Below are 20306 nucleotides of genomic sequence, written 5' to 3'. Positions count from 1 at the left end.
AAAGAGTGTTAAAATTGAACTGTTAAATTTAAAGAAAATCTCCTTTAATTTATAAATAAAAGAAATTAAAAGAATTTTAAGCAAATAGTAAAATTACTGTTAAAGTAAATCCAATTAAAGTAAAATTCAAGCTAAATGTAACACTCATTTACCTAAAATTTATTTTCTTGCAATCTCTAAAAAAACCTGTGGATGACAATAAAACAAGATAAAGTTTTTCAACATCAATTTCTAGATTATATCCTTAGAAAAATATAGATTTACCCCAATCTCTGCCACCTGCTACAATTCTATAATAGAATTCTATAATAAATAGAATTTCAAAAGTAGAATTAATGTTCATAACAATAATCTTCAGACACTAGTAGATCTTGAACCAAAAAAAAAAAAAAGCACAGTCCCGTAAACCTACATTGTCAAGGCTTGAAGAGCAAAGAGTGATACTCACATCAGCTGATAATGAGTTTTTGTACCGCTTGAAACCTACCTTCCCTCAGCAATTCCAAGGACATGATACCTATAAAGACAGCCTGGGAGGTATCACTGAATAGAAGCTATAATAATCTAATACTTGTAAAAGGCCAATTTGTAAAAACTAACAGTATTTCTGGAAAAAAAAAAGTCCATAATGACTTACTCCATGCTTACCATTCATTCTATTAATACTAAAGAAACAATGAAATTACATTTATAAATTTAATTTATACCTTCCTGCTATTTAAACCAGTTCTCCCAAATTTCTATAATAAATTATGATGACTTCTATTACATTTTGAAAACCTGATGGCAGTCTGAAGACTGAAAGATATCTGTACTGCTATAAATAAGTTTGTATAGGCAAAATATAGAAACCCAGATATACACCAATAATGCAGAACATTAAATTCACATGCCTTTAACAAGTCACACGGCCAACTGGTATTTTTACTCCATTATTCTCACATGACAAAGATGGTAATGAGAACGGCTACAGGTGACCCCTGAACAACACAGGTTTGAAGTGTGTGGGCCCACTTATCCAAGGATCTTTTTCAATACATGCATGCTACAGTACACAATTTGCAGCTGGTATAATCTGCACATGGAACTGCAGATGCGGTGGGCTGACTACAGTTATATGTGATTTTCAACTGTTTGAGGGGTCAGCACCTGTAACCCCCTCATTGTTCAAGGGTCAACTGTAGTTTCACTAAGTCTCCCACATCCTTGCTTACTTCAAACACAAGAAGCACATTTAGAATTACAGTACAATTGACCTTTGAACAACCTGAAGGTTAGAAGCGCCAACCGCTGTGCAGTCAAAAATCCAAGTATAACTTCACAGCCTGCCCTGTGCACACATCGTTCCTCTGTATCCTCAGTTCTGCATGGGCAGATTCAACCAACCGTGGATCATGTAGTACTGCAGTACCCATTTAGTGAAAAAATTCTGCATATAAGTGGACTCTTACATGGCTGAACTTATATCGAAGTTCAAATCTGTGTTCAAGGGGCAACTGAAGCCAGTTCCTCAGCCTTCAGGCTTTTAATAGCCATATTACCTAACCTAATCTATCCCAGATAAATATTAAACCAAACTACTCTTAAGAACCCTCAAAATAAATTATCCTGTTAAACCTCTATTAACAGAAAATACTTTTGTATAAAAACCAGAAATGAACTAGGAAAATCAACATTTTACAGCAAGAGCATTCTACAAGTAGACTCACTGCTAAACCTCTGAGCCGACCCTTCCCTTTGCTCAGCTCATGAGGATGGACAGCAGATGAGGAACATAAGTCTACTGGTACTACCTCCTAGCATCTATCAGAATACTCCAACTCCTAATAATCTCAAGGAAAGAGCCAAGAAGTAAAAGGGAGCCACTGTTTTCAAAATGGTTGGAGACCCCTAATAAGGGAGAAGACTGCAAATGAGAGACAGAGAAAGAGAGAGAGAGAGAGAGAGAGAGAGAGAGAGAGACAGACAGACAGACAGACAGACAGACAGACAGACAGAAAAGAGAGAAAGCAAGCAAGCAGTTTAAGTAAAATGAGAAGAATCTAACATTTGTACCTGGTAGGGAACTGTAATTTCTTCCAAGAAGCACATGTAGCCCTAATCTTTTTAGACTTGCTCTTATTTCTGAGGAACACATATTCTAGTGAGGAGAAAAAGAAACAACGTTAATTTTATTTTAGCATAACTCACTACTGTAGTTTTAACATCATAATTATGCTTTGAATCTCCATATAGTAGTCTCAATTTATTAACTCCAATTCTTTTAAAAAGTGACAACACAAAATTATACTACAATAAAAAATAAGGATAAAATTAATACTGCTTGCTCTTTTGAGCTGACCTTAGATGATGGCTCTCCTAGACATGCAGCATTAGCATCACAGGGATCTTATTTGAAAGGCAAATTCTCAGGACCCACTCCAGAGAAGAGAATCAGAAACTCTAGGGATAGCGTACAACTATGTGTTTTAACAAGCCCTCCAGGTGATTCTGATAGCTGCAGTTTGATAACGACCCTAAAGTTTCCAAAGAGCCAGAAAGGTTAAATAAGGTTGCTAACCCTGGATACCCCCTGGTTCTCCTTTAAGCCTATTAAGAGCTGGTGGGAGTCATGAACTCTGAAACCATTAGGTGTTTTCACCTAGATTTATAACAGCGGCTACATATTAGAATCACCTGGAGAGCTTTTAAAAGGGAAGGGAAGTTGAAGGAACTATAGCATTTTTAAAAGCTCCCCGGGTATCTTCTCCTAATATTCCCACATAGAGGTTGAATGTTCTCTATCGATTTATCCCTGGACCACTAAATACACATTTAATGGCTGTCAATGTATTTGGAATTGTAGTTAGTGTATGCAGTGATTTTGGGCTGCCACAATCTGCCTTTCATGATGTCACAGAATGCATACCTGTGCCTTCTGTATTATTTCTACATTAGTTACCAAGTTTCTGGCAATAAAACACTATTATTCTAAGCAAGTATATTAAGAGTAGAGAAGAGACTCAAACTATTTAAATTTCTACTTCATAATGGCCAGGGTAAGACAGCATCACCTATCACAGGGTGTAAAGTCTGAAAGCATCAGAAATGAAAACACTGAAGAAAAACTGCGCAACTCCTTGGGCTGCTAACGACCTCAAAAATGGAATACAGATAGTCTCAAAATGCTGCACAGGTGATTTTAAAGTAGCAAAATGAATTTATAGACTAATGATAAGGCATACTTCTTGTTGATTACAGGTTCCCCCATACCCCCTGTTAAGAAACTGTTGATATACTAGTATATGAGATACACTAGACCTTTGGGGAAGTCAAGTAACTGAAGCTGCTGAAGTATGTTTAATTTTACAAGAAAAACTTACGTTAATGTGCAAGCTGGATATTTTCTTATGATTCACTGCAAATATCCTCAGATTGGACATCTTGGACCTCTAAGCTGTTATTCTCTGAAAAAGAAATATACAAAATTACAAAACTAAATTTATGTATTACATGTAAGACATATGTAAGTAAGGCAAATGTAATATATTAGGTAAAAATGTATTACTTTTAAAAAGTAGGAATAATATTTGTAGTTATCAAAAAGAAAATGTGTAATTCAGAAAATGAAAGCTCAAACTAAACATGAGAATATGGTCCCTTATTTTTTCAACAGCCTTTAACTCTTCAAGAAAGATATGGAGAGGGACCTCCCTGGCGGTCCAGTGGTTAAGACTTCGCCTTCCAATGCAGGGGGTGCAGGTTCAATCCCTGGTTGGGGAGCTAAGATCCCACATGCATCGAGGCCAAAAAACCAAAACATAAAACAGAAGCAACATCTTAACAAATTCAATAAAGACTTTAAAAATGGTCCACATCAGGGCTTCCCTGGTGGTGCGGTGGTTGAGAGTCCACCTGCCGATGCAGGGGACACGGGTTCGTGCCCTGGTCTGGGAAGATCCCACATGCCGCGGAGCGGCTAGGCCAGTGAGCTATGGCTGCTGAGCCTGTGCTCCGCAATGGGAAAGGCCACAACAGTGAGAGGCCCGCGTGCCCACCCCCCAAAAAAGTCCACATCAAAAAAAATCTTAAAAAAAAAAAAGATATGAAGATACTGTAGAAAAAGATATACTGAAATTACAAAAATATATCATACCAACCAAAAAGCACTTTTATGTAAAAATAAAAAACAGAATTAAGTATAGAAAGGTAAGCATCTACATGTTAACTTGGTAATTTCTCACTGATAGTATAAGTTCTTGGTTTATTTGTATATTGATTTTCCTAATATATTGATTTACCATATTTGTATATTGATTTACCATAAATATGTATTTCTACCATGTAAAAAATATACAGAAGTAAATCCTCTTCTTCTATGATCATGGAAACTAAGCATCTTTAGTTTAAAAACGTTTACTAAATATTCACGATGCATCAAGTACACTCTCAAAGCTATGAGAAATGCATGGAAGTATATGAGACTGAGGGGGGTGGGCAACAAGTAAACAGAAAAGGTTAAACCACTGTGCACCATGTTATGTAAGAAGGCATGTCAAAACTTATTATTCTTCCTCCTAAATCTGCGCCTTTCTGTATCTTAAGACAGAAACATTCACTATCCTTATTTAGGAAGTCACCAAGTCCTTTTATTTCCTAAATATATCTTGAATCTATTCCCCCTTCTTCATTTCCAATGCCAAAGTTCAGAATGTTTGCAAAATCATGCATGTTAGATCCATTTTAAAACAGAACAATGGATTCTACCATAACAGAATACAAAAAGCTCACTAATATGGTTTGATCCCACATTGCAACTAACCTTTAAGAAACCATCACTTGTCAAAACCTGGTATAACATCTAAGACGGTCCACAATTTTCTGAAAAGACTATTAAAATACTCCTCCTTTTCCCAACCACATATATGTATGCTGCTAGATTTTCTTCAGACACTTCAACCAAACATTTTACAAATATATATACAGTAACATAATAAATACAGAAGCAGATGTAAACTGTTTTCTGTTAAGCCAGGCATTAAAAAGACTTGCAAAATTGTAAAGCAATATAAAACACTCTTCAAACAAAACCATGTTTTTGAAAATATATTTTTCATAAAAGTATATTAATTACATTAATATTTAATGCTTTATTATTTTTAATGAATTATTAAAACATTTTAAAGATTTGTTTTCATTTCTGGTATTTGAATATCAATTACAACCCATACAAACAAAACTGTTCATTCTGACTCATTTTTAAGAGTGTGAAGGGTTCCTATAGACCAAAAATTTTTTAAACTTATTTCAGCACTGTGTTTCTTGAAGTGATTGCCCATGATTATTTTGCGTCATAAGTAAAAAAAAACAAACAAACAAAAAACTGAACAAATGTTAGAAACAATAGCCAACAAAATCTGTGATCTTTTAATGTTGCTTATGATGAAATTATTTACATAAAAATGTGAATTTAAGGAAAAATATTAAGTAATTAATAGCGCAGGTAATTCAGTTGTCAGTCTTAAAAAAGTAGTACTCAGATCACTTAAGTGGGAAACACTTCTTGAATCCATTCTTGACACATACCTTTCAAGTAAACAACCTCATCTTGTCAATTCCCTACTTAAAAACCTGTAAAGGTTCTTAATACAACAAATTCTGTCCCTAACTACTTTCACAGCCTTGTACTCTCCTACTCCCTACTCTATTCCAGGAGCTCTAGCCAAAATTCCTCTAAAACACTGCGCTCCAACACCTTTGCATGTAATGGTGCCACTGTCTGAAAGCAGTCCTCAAATTCCCAAAGCCACACACCTGGCAAATTTCTATTCAGTATTCAAGCCCCAACTTGGAAGCCTTTCTTAATCTCCTACAAAGTTTTAATACTACCTTGTCTGTGTTTTTATAACGCTTGGAACTTATATTTACTCATGACAAATATGATATTTCCACGTTATCTCCACTACTGGGAGCTGCCCAAAAGGTGGGATTTTCTACCAGCAGCCTGGCACAATTCCTCAAACATTTTTTTGACCTGTAAAGTCATTTAGGGCCCGCCACTGATTTTCTTCTTCCCCATGGCTCAATGATTTTCTACAAAAATGGTTTCCTACTGGTACTATCAAGTGAGTTATTCTACAAGGCGCAGACCTCCTTAGGCCTTGGACAACACATAAGTGTAACAAAGCAGGGCCCGATGGGCCCTTCCCAGAACAGACTCCTCTCCCATGTCCTCTGTCTGCCTCTTGTCTGTAGAAAAACTTTAGCCTCCTAGGGCTTCCCCAAGTTCCAAAGAATAAATTTAATAAGAGAAGTGAGAAAGTGCAGAAATAAAACAAACAAGACAAAATAATAATAGTTTAGCCATTAAACAAAGTCAAGGACCTTTAGTTCCTCCTAAAGGGCTATAGATAATATTCTGAGCCATGTCCTTTGAGTTATTTTGCAGATACTGAAACCCCCACCAGGTGGAAGAAGTTAACCATATGCTGCCCACAAGCATGTAGACCCCAGAACCACTGGAACCAAAAGGTTGATGACGTTGACTCCCGACTATCTCACCACCAACCAGTCAGAAGAGTGTCCATGAGATGATCACACACCCCACAATCCCCCTCCCTCTCCCTATCTTTAAAACCTTTCCCTGAAAGCCTTTGGGGAGTTTGGGTCTTTTAAGCACTAGCTACCTAGACTCCTTGCTTAGTGCCCTGCAATAAGCGCTGCAGTTTCCTTCACCACAACCCGGTGTCAGTAGACTGGCTTTATTGCGCTCAGGCAAGTGGACTCAAGCCTGGTTTGGTAACATAAGTACTCACTAAAAACTGTGACACCTGATGGTATAAAAATGGCAAGTAATGAGAAAAAACAGGTAAATACCCATTCTACATTATCAACAAGTTACACAACCAATAAACAAAAGAATCCATGGACTATTAAAAAAAATCAGTAGACTATCACGCCTGTAAGGCTTAATACACAAAAACAGGAATCACGGGACACTAAAGTACAATCACAACATACATTAGCATAAAAGCACAAATGAAGATGATGTTGCTGAGGATAAAGTAATGTAGGAAGAGAGATTCTAAAGCATCAAGTTAAAATAGTGTTTTCATACAGTATTTGTTACTGTACTTAGTAATTTTTCCTAAATTAGAAACTTCAATTTAGATTTGTGTCATATTCACTGTTTCTTAAAAAAGTCTCAAATATGGGGCTTCCCTGGTGGTGCAGTGGTTGAGAGTCCACCTGCCAATGCAGGGGACATGGGTTCATGCCCTGGTCCGGGAAGATCCCACATGCCGTAGAGCGGCTGGGCCCGTGAGCCATGGCCGCTGAGCCTGCGCGTCAGAAGCCTGTGCTCCGCAACGGGAGAGGCCACGACAGCAAGAGGCCCGCATACCGCAAAAAAAAAAAAAAAAGTATCAAATATGAATTAGGCCAATATGTTCATTATTGATTAATGTCAATCCCTAATGTCATCTTTGCTCTTTTTCTCTTTATATTGAATAGATCATCTCAAGCTATCTAAACATTCATTTTCACTACAGAATTTATGTCACAAGTTCTAAAACAAGCTATTTATCTAAATTTTAAAAATTAGTTCTAGCCTTTAACTTCATTCAAGAAAAAAGCTTGGCAAATCAACTTTTACTTGCTAAAAAAAAAATGCTCAGTAAAGATACTCTTAAATTTAAGTCACCTGGACTGAAAAAGCCTCTTCCAATTCCCTGTTCATCTAACATTCATTGGAGCAACACAAGGATTATTGGAAACATGAAAATGAGTAACACATGATCCCTATCCTCAAGAAACATATTAGGTTTAACAATGAAACAATAACAAACGTTTCATTCATAATACTTTCTGCATGGCTCTTACTACTGTACCTGCTCTTCCTCTTTAACACAAATAAGCTTCATTTTTTAACACCATGCAATTTATAAAGCAGCTCTCACATCTCCTGGCTTATTCTTCTAAACTATACCAATAAATACTGTCAAAGTTTCATACAGATCAAAGGAATACATTTTTATGCTTCTGACTGCCAAAATGCAAAGACTGGGTATCTAGTATATACTTGTAGATGTACCAAAGTAGTGATGATACCCAACTTGGCTACTGCCAGTTACACAGGAAGAAATTTTTTAAGAGACCTTTTTGCTGACATTGATCAGTTTAGGCCATTTTTATCCCACCATCACAGCTGAAAGAACAAATGATAACCAACATAGCGATAACTTTGCCTTGTCTATTTCACACAAATCAAAATGTGACTATTGCTTAACCTCTAAAACATTTATTTTCTATTTCTGATTCAGAAGAGAAAAGGGCATTATGGCTTTGAGAGTTGTAAATGAAAAAAACATGAGTTCACAATTTAAACAAACCTATTAAAAATTTCTATAAACTGACAGGAAACAGGGTAAATCTCACAATGTTAAGCAAAAGAAACCAACACAAAAAAGTTCATACTATATGATTCCAATTATGTCAAGTTTAAAACAGGCAAAACTAATCCATCCTGTTAGAAGTCAGGATAGTTTGTACCCTTGGGAATGACAGTTACTAGAAAAAGGCATGAGGAGGGCTTCTCAGGTGCAGGTAATTTCTTGATTTGGATGCTGCTTATACAGGTATATTCAGGTTTTGAAGAATCCACTAAGAACGTTCATCTACAATATGCATTTGTCTGCCTGTCATAATTATAACACATCAATAAAGTCTTTTTAAAACTCTCCATAAACTTTTAATTATACCAGAAATGTCAAGTGGGCCCTTTACTTGTGGAAAACGCCAGACTAGGCTTTACAGTCAGAGGACTTGCTGGAGCCCCAAGTCTTCTGTGATCTCTGACAAGTCACTTCAAATCTGAGCCTGTCTTTTCATCTATCACATCACAGGATCCACATGAGAAGTAAATTCAATTATCAACAAGAATTTATTGTGTGTCTACCACTGCCTTCTAAGTAATTGGGGTTAAAAGTAGTGAAGAAAAAATCCAACAATCCCTTCCCTCATCCTGTCCCTATCCTAATCAGTGGATACAAACAATAAACAAAATAAATAAATAAAATACATAGCATCTCCTATGGTGACAGGTGCTACAGAGAAGAATTAAGCAGGAAAGGGGAACTGGGGCAGTAGTAACTATAAAAAAGGAGCTCATGGAAGGTCTCAATAAAACAGTGACCTGAATCAGGTGAGGAAGGCAATACCAGGGGGAAGTGTATCCCAGGAAGAGAGATTACATAATTTACTGTACTTGAAAATATACAAACGCTAGTTAGAATTAGTTCGGGTTTTAAAGGAAATATGTCCCATTAGAAGATGAAGCCTTAAAAAAAACTGCCTCAAATCCAAGCTCTAAGACTTAGGGAGACCAATAACAATGACGTTCCAGACCGTGAGGGTAATTAAGGGAACTTCAACGACCGTACATTAAAATGTAAAACCGACAGCTTTCCTCGGTACCACTAGAGGACCACTAGATGCAAATCCACTCGGCACCGTCCTGGGCACCAAAAGGCCTCAGGAAATTCAGAAATTAGTCCGGAAAAACAGGACGTTGTCTTTCTTTTCTGACAGCTGTTAAGGCCCAGTAATTTACTTTCCTCTACAGTAATTTTCATTCCCCTGCATCCTTCTCAATTGTGCACACATTACACACGGTGACAGGAACCAAGACCAGTCGCTCTCGCCAAAGGCGAGAGAGAAAGGCCCACATGTGGGCGGACACCGAGGTGAGGGGGCGGGAGGCCCTGCAGTCCTCGTGCTTGCCTGGCTGTAGCATCCTGTAAGGTCGCCAGTGGCCATCGAGGGCCTAGGCACGCAGGAGTCACACGACGCGGCCCCGTACCCACCTGGCACTTGGTCGCATTCCGGAGGCCGGCTTTTTCCCGCCGGGCTGGTGAGAGCCGAGGTGCGGGCTGCACCCTACAGTGCAAAAGCCTCACGTAGCGACCCCCTACCTCGGAGAACGCCCTAGCCGTGAGCGGAACTTAGACCTTCTTCCCTCTGCTTCCGGCGACGCCGCTTTTCACCACTTCCGGCGGTGCCCCACTCAAAAGCCGCCGGCCAGCAGCTTCCGTCCCTCTAGCTGAAAGGGGAGAACGGAGGCTCGGAACGGCTGTGTGGCGCTTTCTCTGGAGTCGGTCGAGTTACAATAGTCCCTTTCCTGTCGCGGGCGGCGCGAAGTCGGCTCGTGGGTCTCTAAGACTAGAAAATTGAGAGCTTCTTCGCGCCCCGGCGGCTGCACCCGGTGGCTCGGCGGCCGTCACCATGGTGAGGAGGTCGCTTCGGGAGCTCGCCACTTAGGGCGTCAGAGGTGGCGGGGCCTGGGGGCCCAGGGGCGCTGGGGTTAGCGGTGAGGGGTGGTAGGCGGAAGTGAGGTGCAGTTGAGGGAATGAGAGTGGGGTGCGCTCCGAGCAGTGAAAATAACTTCAGCCTCGGGCCATAGAGTGGGGTATTTGCCCGAGCACAGGCTTTTGGAGCCAGACAGGTTTCACTCTGTTAAATTCCTGGCTTCGCCCAAAGTTGTGTGACCATCAGTTCCCAGAGCTTAGTGATAACTTTATACCGTAGAGTATAGAGTATAGAGGAAACCGAAGGTATGCCCTGCCACCGGCCAAGCAGCTAATGAATTGCACAGTCGGGCTTATAGCCCAGATCTGACTGCCAGACCCTTTGTCTTTCTACTACATGTCTAATCTCTGTTTCTCTGCAAAGTGGCATTCCACATACCTTTTTCATGGTTGCTGCCAGGTGTATGTGATAGCAGTTGAAAACACCACACAAGATACCTAGTACCTTGTTGATTGTTATATAGCATTATTCTCCGTGCTGGAGTTGGCTTTACACCGTTGTTTTATTTTTGTAGTCTTAAAATATAAACAGACTGGGGCCGCGTGTTGAAATAAAATAATATTGGCGTATAAGATAAAACAGGCACTTAAAAAGCAAAAGGGGATCCCATACATTGCTCATGAAACGCAAAATAGTACAGCCACCTTGAAAATAGTTGGGCATATGTCCACACAAAGACTTATATGCAAATGTTTATTCACTAAGAACTGGAAACAACCCAAACATCCATCAACTGGTAAACGAATAAACAAACGGTGGTATATCCATAAAATGACTACTTGTCAAAAGAAATGAAGTATGGATATGTGCAACAACATAGGAGAATCTCAAAAGCCTTATGCTAAGTGAAAGAAGCTAAATGCAAAAGGCTACATACTGTAGATTCCATTTACATTTCATTCTGGGAAAGGCAAAACTAGAACAATAGATATCAGATTGGAGATGGAAAAAGAGGATTGACTTCAAAGGGGAACTTTCTGGGGTGTTGGAAATATTCTCAATTTTGATTGTGGTCGTTACAGAGCTGTGTAGCTTGTCAAAACTTAAAACTCTATATCTACACCTAAGAAGGGCACATTTCATTGTATGTATGTAAATTATACTTCAATAAGACAGTAAAATGTTAGAAATTTTTAAAAAGTATGATGATATTGAAAGACCAGATTATCAATGTTCAGAAGAGAGAGATCCTAGAATCAGATCGTCCCTTTTGTGGTCCAGTGGATTTTGGACAGTTCTCTTCAATGAACAGTAACTTTCACTGAGTTTACTACAGATGTAAATCCTGATGCCTCATATCATTCAGGATCAAAATTTATTTAACTTACATCATGTGATTAGGCTTAATAGTGCAAGAGTTATTTAATCAAGTGATCAGTGGATGACCTAGGACCTTCTATACTTTATATGCTACTCAAAAGAAAGTATTTTAGGGCTTCCCTGGTGGCGCAGTGGTTGAGAGTCCGCCTGCCGATGCAGGGGACACGGGTTTGTGCCCCGGTCTGGGAAGATCCCACGTGCCGCGGAGCGGCTGGGCTGGTGAGCCATGGCCGTTGGGCCTGCGCATCCGGAGCCTGTGCTCCGCAACGGGAGAGGCCACAACAGTGAGAGGCCTGCGTACCGCAAAAAAAAAGTATTTTAGAATAATTCTGTCAGTGATTTTTTTTAAATTAAATAACACTTCTTGCATCGTTATAGCCACAAAATGAATATATCGAGTTACACCGTAAGCGCTATGGATATCGTTTGGATTACCATGAGAAAAAGAGAAAGAAGGAAGGTCGAGAGGCTCATGAACGTTCAAAGAAGGCCAAAAAAATGATTGGTCTGAAAGCTAAGCTCTACCATAAACAGCGCCATGCTGAGAAAATACAAATGAAAAAGACGTAAGTGATCATTTATTTGTTCTACCAAGTTAGTCTTTTGAGTAATAATTATTAAAACCAATAATCCTGAATCTTTTTCATTCTTGGTAGTATTAAGATGCATGAAAAAAGAAACACCAAACAGAAGAATGATGAAAAGACTCCACAAGGAGCAGTACCTGCATATCTACTGGACAGAGAGGGACAGTCTCGAGCTAAAGTACTTTCCAATATGATCAAACAAAAACGAAAAGAGAAAGCGGTAAGCAGTAAAAATTGAAGTCTTTATTTTTGTTGCCGTTGTTCAGGATAATTATTTAAATACATATTAGAGGTTCTTAGTTTTGTTTCTTCAGTTAAATGGAGAAATGAAGTCCAACTATTCCCATTATTTAGATGTTGAAGTCTTTGTAAGTTTCATTTTATATAAAATGTTTAAGTAATAAAAAAATGTGCTTTCTCACCATGAGAACATTCAACAGGATTTAAAATTTTTTTTAGAATGCCATGCGTCTTTAGTTTTAAAAAATTATTTAAAACAACTTACACCTGACAACTCCTAATGTTGTGCTGTTGTGGAGGATACAACTGCTTCTTGTTTTTGCTGCCCTGCAAAACTGGTTAAAAAGTAGAATAGTGGAAAGCATCCTAAGTGATTTGACTTTAAAAATTGAGCAATTAAAAAAAATAAATACTTCTGGGTTGCACTTGGTGTCAAATTAGGTTAAATTCTGCTAAAAGCAGAGAAAAAGACATAGATACTATTTTTAAACACCTGTGGATAGATTGACAGAAATCTAGGTATCAGCAGAATATGCAGTGTCTGCATTTAAAGAACTTAGTCTCCAGATGGGATTTTTAAAATCTTATTGCTTATTTTTTGATATGTAAGTATCAAAATTAGAATGGTAGAACTTTAGCACCGAAAGAAACTTCAGAGATTATCTACTTAACCCCTCTTCATTTTACAGATGAAGAGACTGGAATCTAGGAGGTTGTAAATCACTCTTCACAGGTGCTTATCTGTGAAATGGTAGAGTTGCTTCTAGAACCTATGCCCTTAGTGATAGGTCCAGAATTCTTTCTACTGCCTTGCACTGCTTCCATTTTTTCATGGAATCTGCATTCTAGGGAGGTACAAAATATGGGGTGATGATTTCGTCTTACTAGTAAATGTAATCTAAAAATCCATTCAAGGTAGAAATATAAAGATATGTTAAGAGGTGGAGACAGTTTACAATAGTCAGGACATGGAAGCAACCTAAGTGTCCATCAACCGATGAATGGATAAAGAAGATGTGGCACATATATACAATGGAATATTACTCAGCCATAAAAAGAAATGAAATTGAATTATTTGTAGTGAGGTGGATGGACATAGAGACTGTCATACAGAGTGAAGTAAGTCAGAAAGAGAAAAACAAATACCGTATTCTAACACATATATATGCAATCTAAAAAAAAAAATGGTTCTGAAGAACCTAGGGGCAGGACAGGAATAAAGATGCAGACGTGGAGAGTAGACTTGAGGACACAGGATGGGGGAGTGGTGGGCTGGGACGAGGTGAGAGTGTGGCACGGACATATATACGCTACCAAATGTATAATGGCTGGCTGGTGGGAAGCAGCTACATAGCACAGGGAGATCAGCTCGGGGCTTTGTGACCACCTAGAGGGGTGGGGTAGGGAGGGAGACGCAAGAGGGAGGGGATATGGGGATGTGTGTATACGTATGGCTGATTCACTTTGTTATACAGCAGAAGCTAATGCACCATTGTAGAGCAATTATGCTCCAATAAAGATGTTAAAAACAAAAGGTGGAGACAGTGTTCCAGTTTTACCCTATTAACTATTTAGTAGTAAACTTAACTAGTTCCAATTAATTTCAGGAGACAGTGCAGATCTCTAGGAAAAAATTGAGCCAAAATGTTGTTGGTTAAACAAAAAAGTGAATCTACTTTGTACAACTAAAAAATTTTTGACTTTCTAGGGAAAATGGGAAGTCCCTCTGCCCAAAGTTCGTGCCCAGGGAGAAACAGAAGTATTAAAAGTTATTCGAACAGGAAAGAGAAAGAAGAAAGCCTGGAAGAGGATGGTTACTAAAGTTTGCTTTGTTGGAGATGGCTTTACTCGAAAACCACCTAAATATGAAAGATTCATTAGGCCAATGGTAAGACCCTGCTAGAGTGCAGTGGCTTAAATATCAATTCCTATGTTAAACTGGATAAAGTACTTGACAGTTTCCTGAAATTCCTAAAACTGATAGAAAAGAACAGGTTGAAAGATGTTTTTAGGCTATTTTTGTTATTTTAAGTTATTGATGGAATTGGTTAGCACTCTTCCACTACTGTCAAGAATCTTGTCTTCAGCTTCATAGGATATTTGAGATGAAAAAGAATTTTCATTACAGAGATTGTCAGTGAATCTTGACTTTTAAATATGACATATTAGAATCTTCATTTTCCACAGCCATTTTACTCATTGAACAAGTGATTACTATGTGCCTGACACTTGTCTTTGAGAACAGTTAGAAAATGAGTACAATTGTTTTTTCAAGAGTTAATTCCAGTTTAGTAAGGGAAGTATCTTAATGCTTTTGAAAATACTTAGTATGCAGTCATTGACAAAAGAGAATATTAAAATGGGACTTTAATTTCTGTTGACAGCCGTGATGGTCAAAACCAATCTCCTCTCTACCTCCCCAAATAAAATTGAAGATATATTTCTGCAGAATCTCTTTAAACAGAGTGAATTAATCTGCCCACTGGATACCAGCCTGCTTACAAAAACAAAGAGGGGAAAGTTGGCAGTGTTACTCTAGCTCTCAACCTGAATAATTTTCAATGAATTAAAATGTCAAACAGCCTGCTTCTATAAAAAAAGAAAAAGTTCTATTGGAACACAGCCGTGCCTGTTCATTTACATATTGTCTATGGCTATTTTTTTCTACAGAGTTTGAGTACAGTATTTGTAACAGACCATGTGGCCTGCAAAGCCTAAAATAAGAGCTTCACTATATGATTATTTACAGAAAATGTTCACCCATCCCTGGATTCCCTCATGGACTCCCCTTATTTTGATTGTATATTCATAATCTTCTAAGTATATTTTGGTAATCTTAACAAGTTCTACAGGGAGAGAATATACTAGTCAAGCTGTTCTAGGCTTTCTGTAGTTTGGCAGATACGTTTCTTATTGTGAATTAATCATATGGCACTCTGAATGTTATGTAAGCTTGACTAATGAGTCTGTTACTAAGAATTTGATTTACTGTCATTTGCCCCCTTCCCCCCATACAGGGAAAAATCAAATTTAAGAGATTGCAAAGTGTTGTGGCTTCTAAAGTGCCTTCACCCCAGAAGACCGTATCTAGGTGACTGGGTGAATCTGGTCTCTGTAACAGAGATCTCTCTGGGCTCTCTCCAGTTTTTGACCAGTATTAACCATCAACGTAAAGAAAGCTGACAATCTTTCATCATGGAAGGTGGCTGAAGTATACAGACTTGGAATCAAGATACTTAAGTTTGATTCCATCCTCACACTATTTAGCCTGGGAACAAGTTATTTAACCTGCTGATCCTTGTTTTTATCGTTTAAAAAAAAATAGGGAGAGTTGTAAGGCTATCATGTTTAAATGGTGCTGTTTGTGAGCTCTAGCATAGTGCCTGGCATGTAGCAAGTCCTCAGGAAGTATAGATAACTGGGCAGGAGAAAATCTGAATATGACGCTAGGTAGCTGTCCCATGGTGAAAACTTTTCAGAAGTATGTGTTTGGGTTTTTCCCCACATACTTTTCCTGTTAACTATGAGGTTTTTAGTCTGTAGAATTAATTCTAAGTATTTTCTTCGATGCCTTAAGATTAGACGTTCAATCCTTTTGGGGCAGGGTGGGGAGATGATTGGAAAAGATAAGCAAAAAGGATCAATATTCATCATTAACATTTTCGACTCAAAACATTGTGTTTGACTTACTAGGGATTACGTTTTAAGAAGGCCCACGTAACACATCCTGAACTGAAAGCCACCTTCTGCTTGCCAATACTTGGTGTGAAGAAGAATCCCTCATCCCCACTATATACAGCTTTGGGTGTTATTACCAAAGGTACTGTTATTGAGGTGAACGTGAGCGAGTTGGGCCTAGTGACACAAGGAGGCAAGGTCATTTGGGGTAAGTACAATTTTGAATATGGGGCTGCTAATGTTATAATCCTAAGATAGAAGTTTTTAAGTTGACATAAAGTACAGAGCAAATTTTAATGCAGTTAAACTTGATGTGAATCAGATTTAAATCTTTAGGAAGAACACTGTAGAGAGTTATGAATGCAGTTCTTCTTTAGTTTACTGGTTTCAGTTACATAAGGTTTACTACATTGCTAGATATTTTTTGATGCTTTTTATTTAAAAAGATATGAGAAAAGCAGATGGGAAATTATAATTGTAACTGAAAAATATTGGAAGAAAATAAATTGACCACAAATGGGGGAAGGGAGGCAGACAGCGAACACTGTAGCCACACTATTTCAGTAATAATTAAAGCCTGAAATATGTCATGCAACAATTTTAAATTTTTTTCATTTTCTTAGTTTTCTGCTTTCAGTACCCAGATATTTCTAAACTTTAATGTTCTTTGAAACGTTAATGTTCTTTGAAACTGTATAGCTTCTTGATTGAATCTTCAGTATGAGTCATTGGCACATACTTCATGTTAGTTGACCTCAATTGTTCGTTTTAAATAAATTTATTTATTTATTTTTGGGCTGTGTTGGGTCTTTGTTGCTGTGGGCGGGCTTTCTCTAGTTGTGGTTAGCCAGGGCTACTCACTGCGGTGGCTTCTCCTGTTGTGGAGCACGGGCTCCAGGCGCACAGGCTTCAGTAGTTGGGGCACGCGGGATCAGCAGTTGTGGCGCAGAGGCTTAGTTGCTCTGCGGCATGTGGGATCTTCCTGGACCAGGGCTCGAACCCGTGTCCCCTGCATTGGTAGGCGAATCTCAGCCACTGCGCCACCAGGTAAGTCCCTTGACCTCGGTTTTAAAATAGGTTAAATTGATTTGAAACTTAGTTAATACTTGATGCTTTTTCCAGTAAGAATCGTGTGGAAAAGGAGCATTGCTCAGGTCAATCCATAAAGGCTTGTTAATATAACATAGTAACAGAATGGAGCTAGCCACCATTTATAAAAACAATATATAAAAACTGTATGGAGAACTCAAGCTTGGTCTTGAGTGATTTCATTTTATAAAATCTCATTTGTACTACTGTCGTCCATTTTTTCTTTCTTAAAAGTGGTAATTGTAAATAATTTGGGCAAAGATTACATGTATTCTTTAAAGGTAATTTTTATTACCTAACATCCTTCCTTTTTGTTTTGTTTTCCTTAGGAAAATATGCCCAGGTTACCAACAATCCTGAAAATGACGGATGCATAAATGCAGTCTTACTGGTTTGACAGCAGATACATACAAATAACTCCTTATAATTATTGAAGACTACACACCAATCAATCAGGAAACCATTACTCTGATATTTCTGAATACTACCAATCAATCAGCCTTACATGTCTGCAGTCATCAAGAAAACTATTTATTCTATTGTTTTTTAAAAAAAAAAAAGATTAAAATGGCCTGGTTTTACAAATTGGTCTTTTGCATCTGTTTAGCGTTTAGATGTTCATCAAATTGCATGATTAAAAAATCAGTTATAGAAATATCCTACTTCATCAGTATCTGCATTAATCAGTGGTACTAAGCAGTGCAGGTTTGTCATTATTGGAAAAGCCAGTGTAGTCGAAAACACATTTTATCAAAGGTTTGTGCACACTTAACTGTGAGGAATAAGCCAAGAAACTTTTTGTCAGTCACATCTAAGACCTTACCTGAGGTCTCCTCCTCCTCACTGTACATTATTAATCCTAAGAAATGTAGCATTAACACAGCATTTTAATGAAAATATAAAGTATATGAGAAGGCATACTACACTATGAAGTTCAAAAGAACTTAGATAAAACTTTTTACTTCTAATTATTCCTATAGTAAGTCAGGGAATTAGTATTTTAAACATTTTTCCCCTCTCATTCATCATATATAATGCCATATACTTGGAACTGTATTTTCTACTCAAGATAGATACATGAAAAAAATACCAACCAAAATGTTTATACTTTTAGCATTTCCTGTATTCTAAACTTAGGGTAGTGTATTTACATTTTTAAAGTGGTAAAAATTTAAGTAATTCCAGGTAAAATAATTTTAAAAAGAAAAAGGCTGCACTGATGCCCTTAAAGAGAAATTTATTTGCAGTTACTTAGATAATATTAAAAAGGTCATGTTTTAGTCAGAAGCACATTTGTGATTTGAGTTATGTTTGTGACTTTGAGCTTTAGGGTGTCTATATATTATATTAATTTATAATCACATTAATTGTTTTCAATTCTGTTTATTTTGTTTAAGTCTGTCTTGAAAGTACAACCAATATGATTGTGCCTTAAACGAAATCAGTGTCTAAACAAATTCAGTATCTAAACACATCACCAATGAACTTAGGGAAAAGGGAAGGAATTTCAAAACACAGACCAGGAAACAATCACAAAATATAGGTTTAATTACTACTGTTAAAAATAAAAAAAAAAAAATAGAAAAAAAGAAACTACCAAGAAAACAAACGTAAGTACTTGAGTAAGTCTTGCTATTCTGAATAATGTAACATCTTTTCTAAATTGTATAAACACAGTAGAAGTTTTAGAACACACAGACACTAAGGAAAAGAAAGGCTAGTTCCTTGGGAATTACTATCCAGTATGATACAATTACTTCAGGATAACAGAAGCAGAACCTTCCTTACAATTAGATTTTAACAAATGGTTTTGCCGCTAATAGAAATGGGGAATGTGTGAATGACAAATTTTGGAGGGTGAAAGAAAAAAAATCTACTGAAGGTAAGCACTGGATACAGAACTGAGGTTTGCTTATTTTTCACAACCAAAAATAAGCAAGTTAAACTATCTGTACAAATAAAGCTTGATACTAAGTATGCAAACAGAAGCATAAACATTTGTAACTAATCACACCCATGAAAGACTGGGTTAACACTTCAAACACGGTATTGCTACTAGTGGACATACAAGGCAGAAATTTCTAAAATACTGTTACACAGATGAGTGATGTTAGTATAAATTCTTTATTTACATTAAAATCTGTTTCAGTTTGCTGGTGTGACCAAACCTTAGAAGGTAATCCCTAAGGGTAAATCAGAATGTAAGAGCAGATATTTAGATACCAGGTAAAGGCTCAATTCTAGGCAATCATAAACCTTCAAGATATTTTTCTAAAGTCACTGAAACCATTTTAGGTGGTGTTCTGGTGGTCAGCTAAAAGTGAACCATTAATCACTAGTAGTTTTTATCCTTGCCATGATAATTTTCTGCACTGAATGGAAACACCATGAATAGAGACACATTTTAAGTAGTAGAAGACTGACATTCTGTCATGCTATTTGATTTTATAAAAAATCATAATAGACCCTCTCACTGTTAAAAGTTGTAGAGGAACTTTATAATAAATTCTTAAATATATTTCTGTGATGTCTAGCAATTGAATAAACTTGAAAGTAGAACTAAAATTTTGCTAATAACTGCTTTATATTACACAAGGAAATATATATGTATTTACACAAACTGAACTGAACTCCCTTCTCCACAAATAAGACTTCAAAACAGAAAAAAAGTTCACAAAGGACTATAGAATGTGACTGGACACTTAACAATTAGACTACCTGGTTGAAATCAGATTTCAGTCCTCTGTCATTCTCAGAGTTTCTCTAATGCCTTTTGCAAAAAGTACAAGTAATGTGATTAAGTTTTATTTAGATTCCTTATTGAGGATAAATTGTTATAAATTCTACACTCACTCACTGAGCATAGAACTCATTGTTACTGAACATGAAAGTTAGGTTTTTTTCATGTGACCTAACTTTTTCCTCTACCAACTATAAACTCCAAAATAACATTTTCTGTCAGATAATATGGACAAAAATTGTGTGCTGAACAGAAAGATTTGAAACTGCTTAAAATGCACCTACTGTTTAAACCAAACAAGTTTATAC

General features: G+C 37.3%; 2 protein-coding genes across 2 annotated transcripts in view; one reads left to right on the top strand and one right to left on the bottom strand.

The window, feature by feature from the left end:
• Positions 1-3422, bottom strand: part of GFM2 (GTP dependent ribosome recycling factor mitochondrial 2) — a 40564-nt gene extending 37142 nt beyond the window's left edge. The window contains exons 1-2 of the mRNA XM_007461611.1: positions 3363-3422; positions 2056-2140 (exon numbers count right to left, since the gene is read on the bottom strand). Coding sequence (XP_007461673.1) covers positions 2056-2140; positions 3363-3422 — 145 coding nt within the window. The remainder of the gene's footprint in view (positions 1-2055; positions 2141-3362) is intronic.
• A 6727-nt stretch (positions 3423-10149) lies between these two features.
• On the top strand, positions 10150-17843 carry NSA2 (NSA2 ribosome biogenesis factor). The gene is made up of 6 exons (XM_007461609.1): positions 10150-10263; positions 12043-12230; positions 12321-12471; positions 14200-14379; positions 16185-16377; positions 17588-17843. Exons 1-6 carry the CDS (start codon positions 10261-10263, stop codon positions 17653-17655), a joined length of 783 nt encoding a protein of 260 aa, XP_007461671.1. The 5' UTR covers positions 10150-10260; the 3' UTR covers positions 17656-17843.
• Positions 17844-20306: the final 2463 nt, after the last annotated feature.

The sequence above is a fragment of the Lipotes vexillifer genome, unplaced genomic scaffold (genome assembly GCF_000442215.2).
Source record: "Lipotes vexillifer unplaced genomic scaffold, Lipotes_vexillifer_v1.1 scaffold779, whole genome shotgun sequence".
Classification (NCBI taxonomy): domain Eukaryota; kingdom Metazoa; phylum Chordata; class Mammalia; order Artiodactyla; family Lipotidae; genus Lipotes; species Lipotes vexillifer.
The sequence above is the reverse complement of the archived record's forward strand: the minus strand, read 5'-3'. Positions and strand labels throughout refer to the sequence as shown.

Coding starts and splice junctions, on each gene's coding strand:
- NSA2 (XM_007461609.1), top strand. Junction 12,231..12,320: donor AAAATACAAATGAAAAAGAC/GTAAGTGATCAT, acceptor CATTCTTGGTAG/TATTAAGATGCATGAAAAAA. Junction 12,472..14,199: donor AAAAACGAAAAGAGAAAGCG/GTAAGCAGTAAA, acceptor TTGACTTTCTAG/GGAAAATGGGAAGTCCCTCT.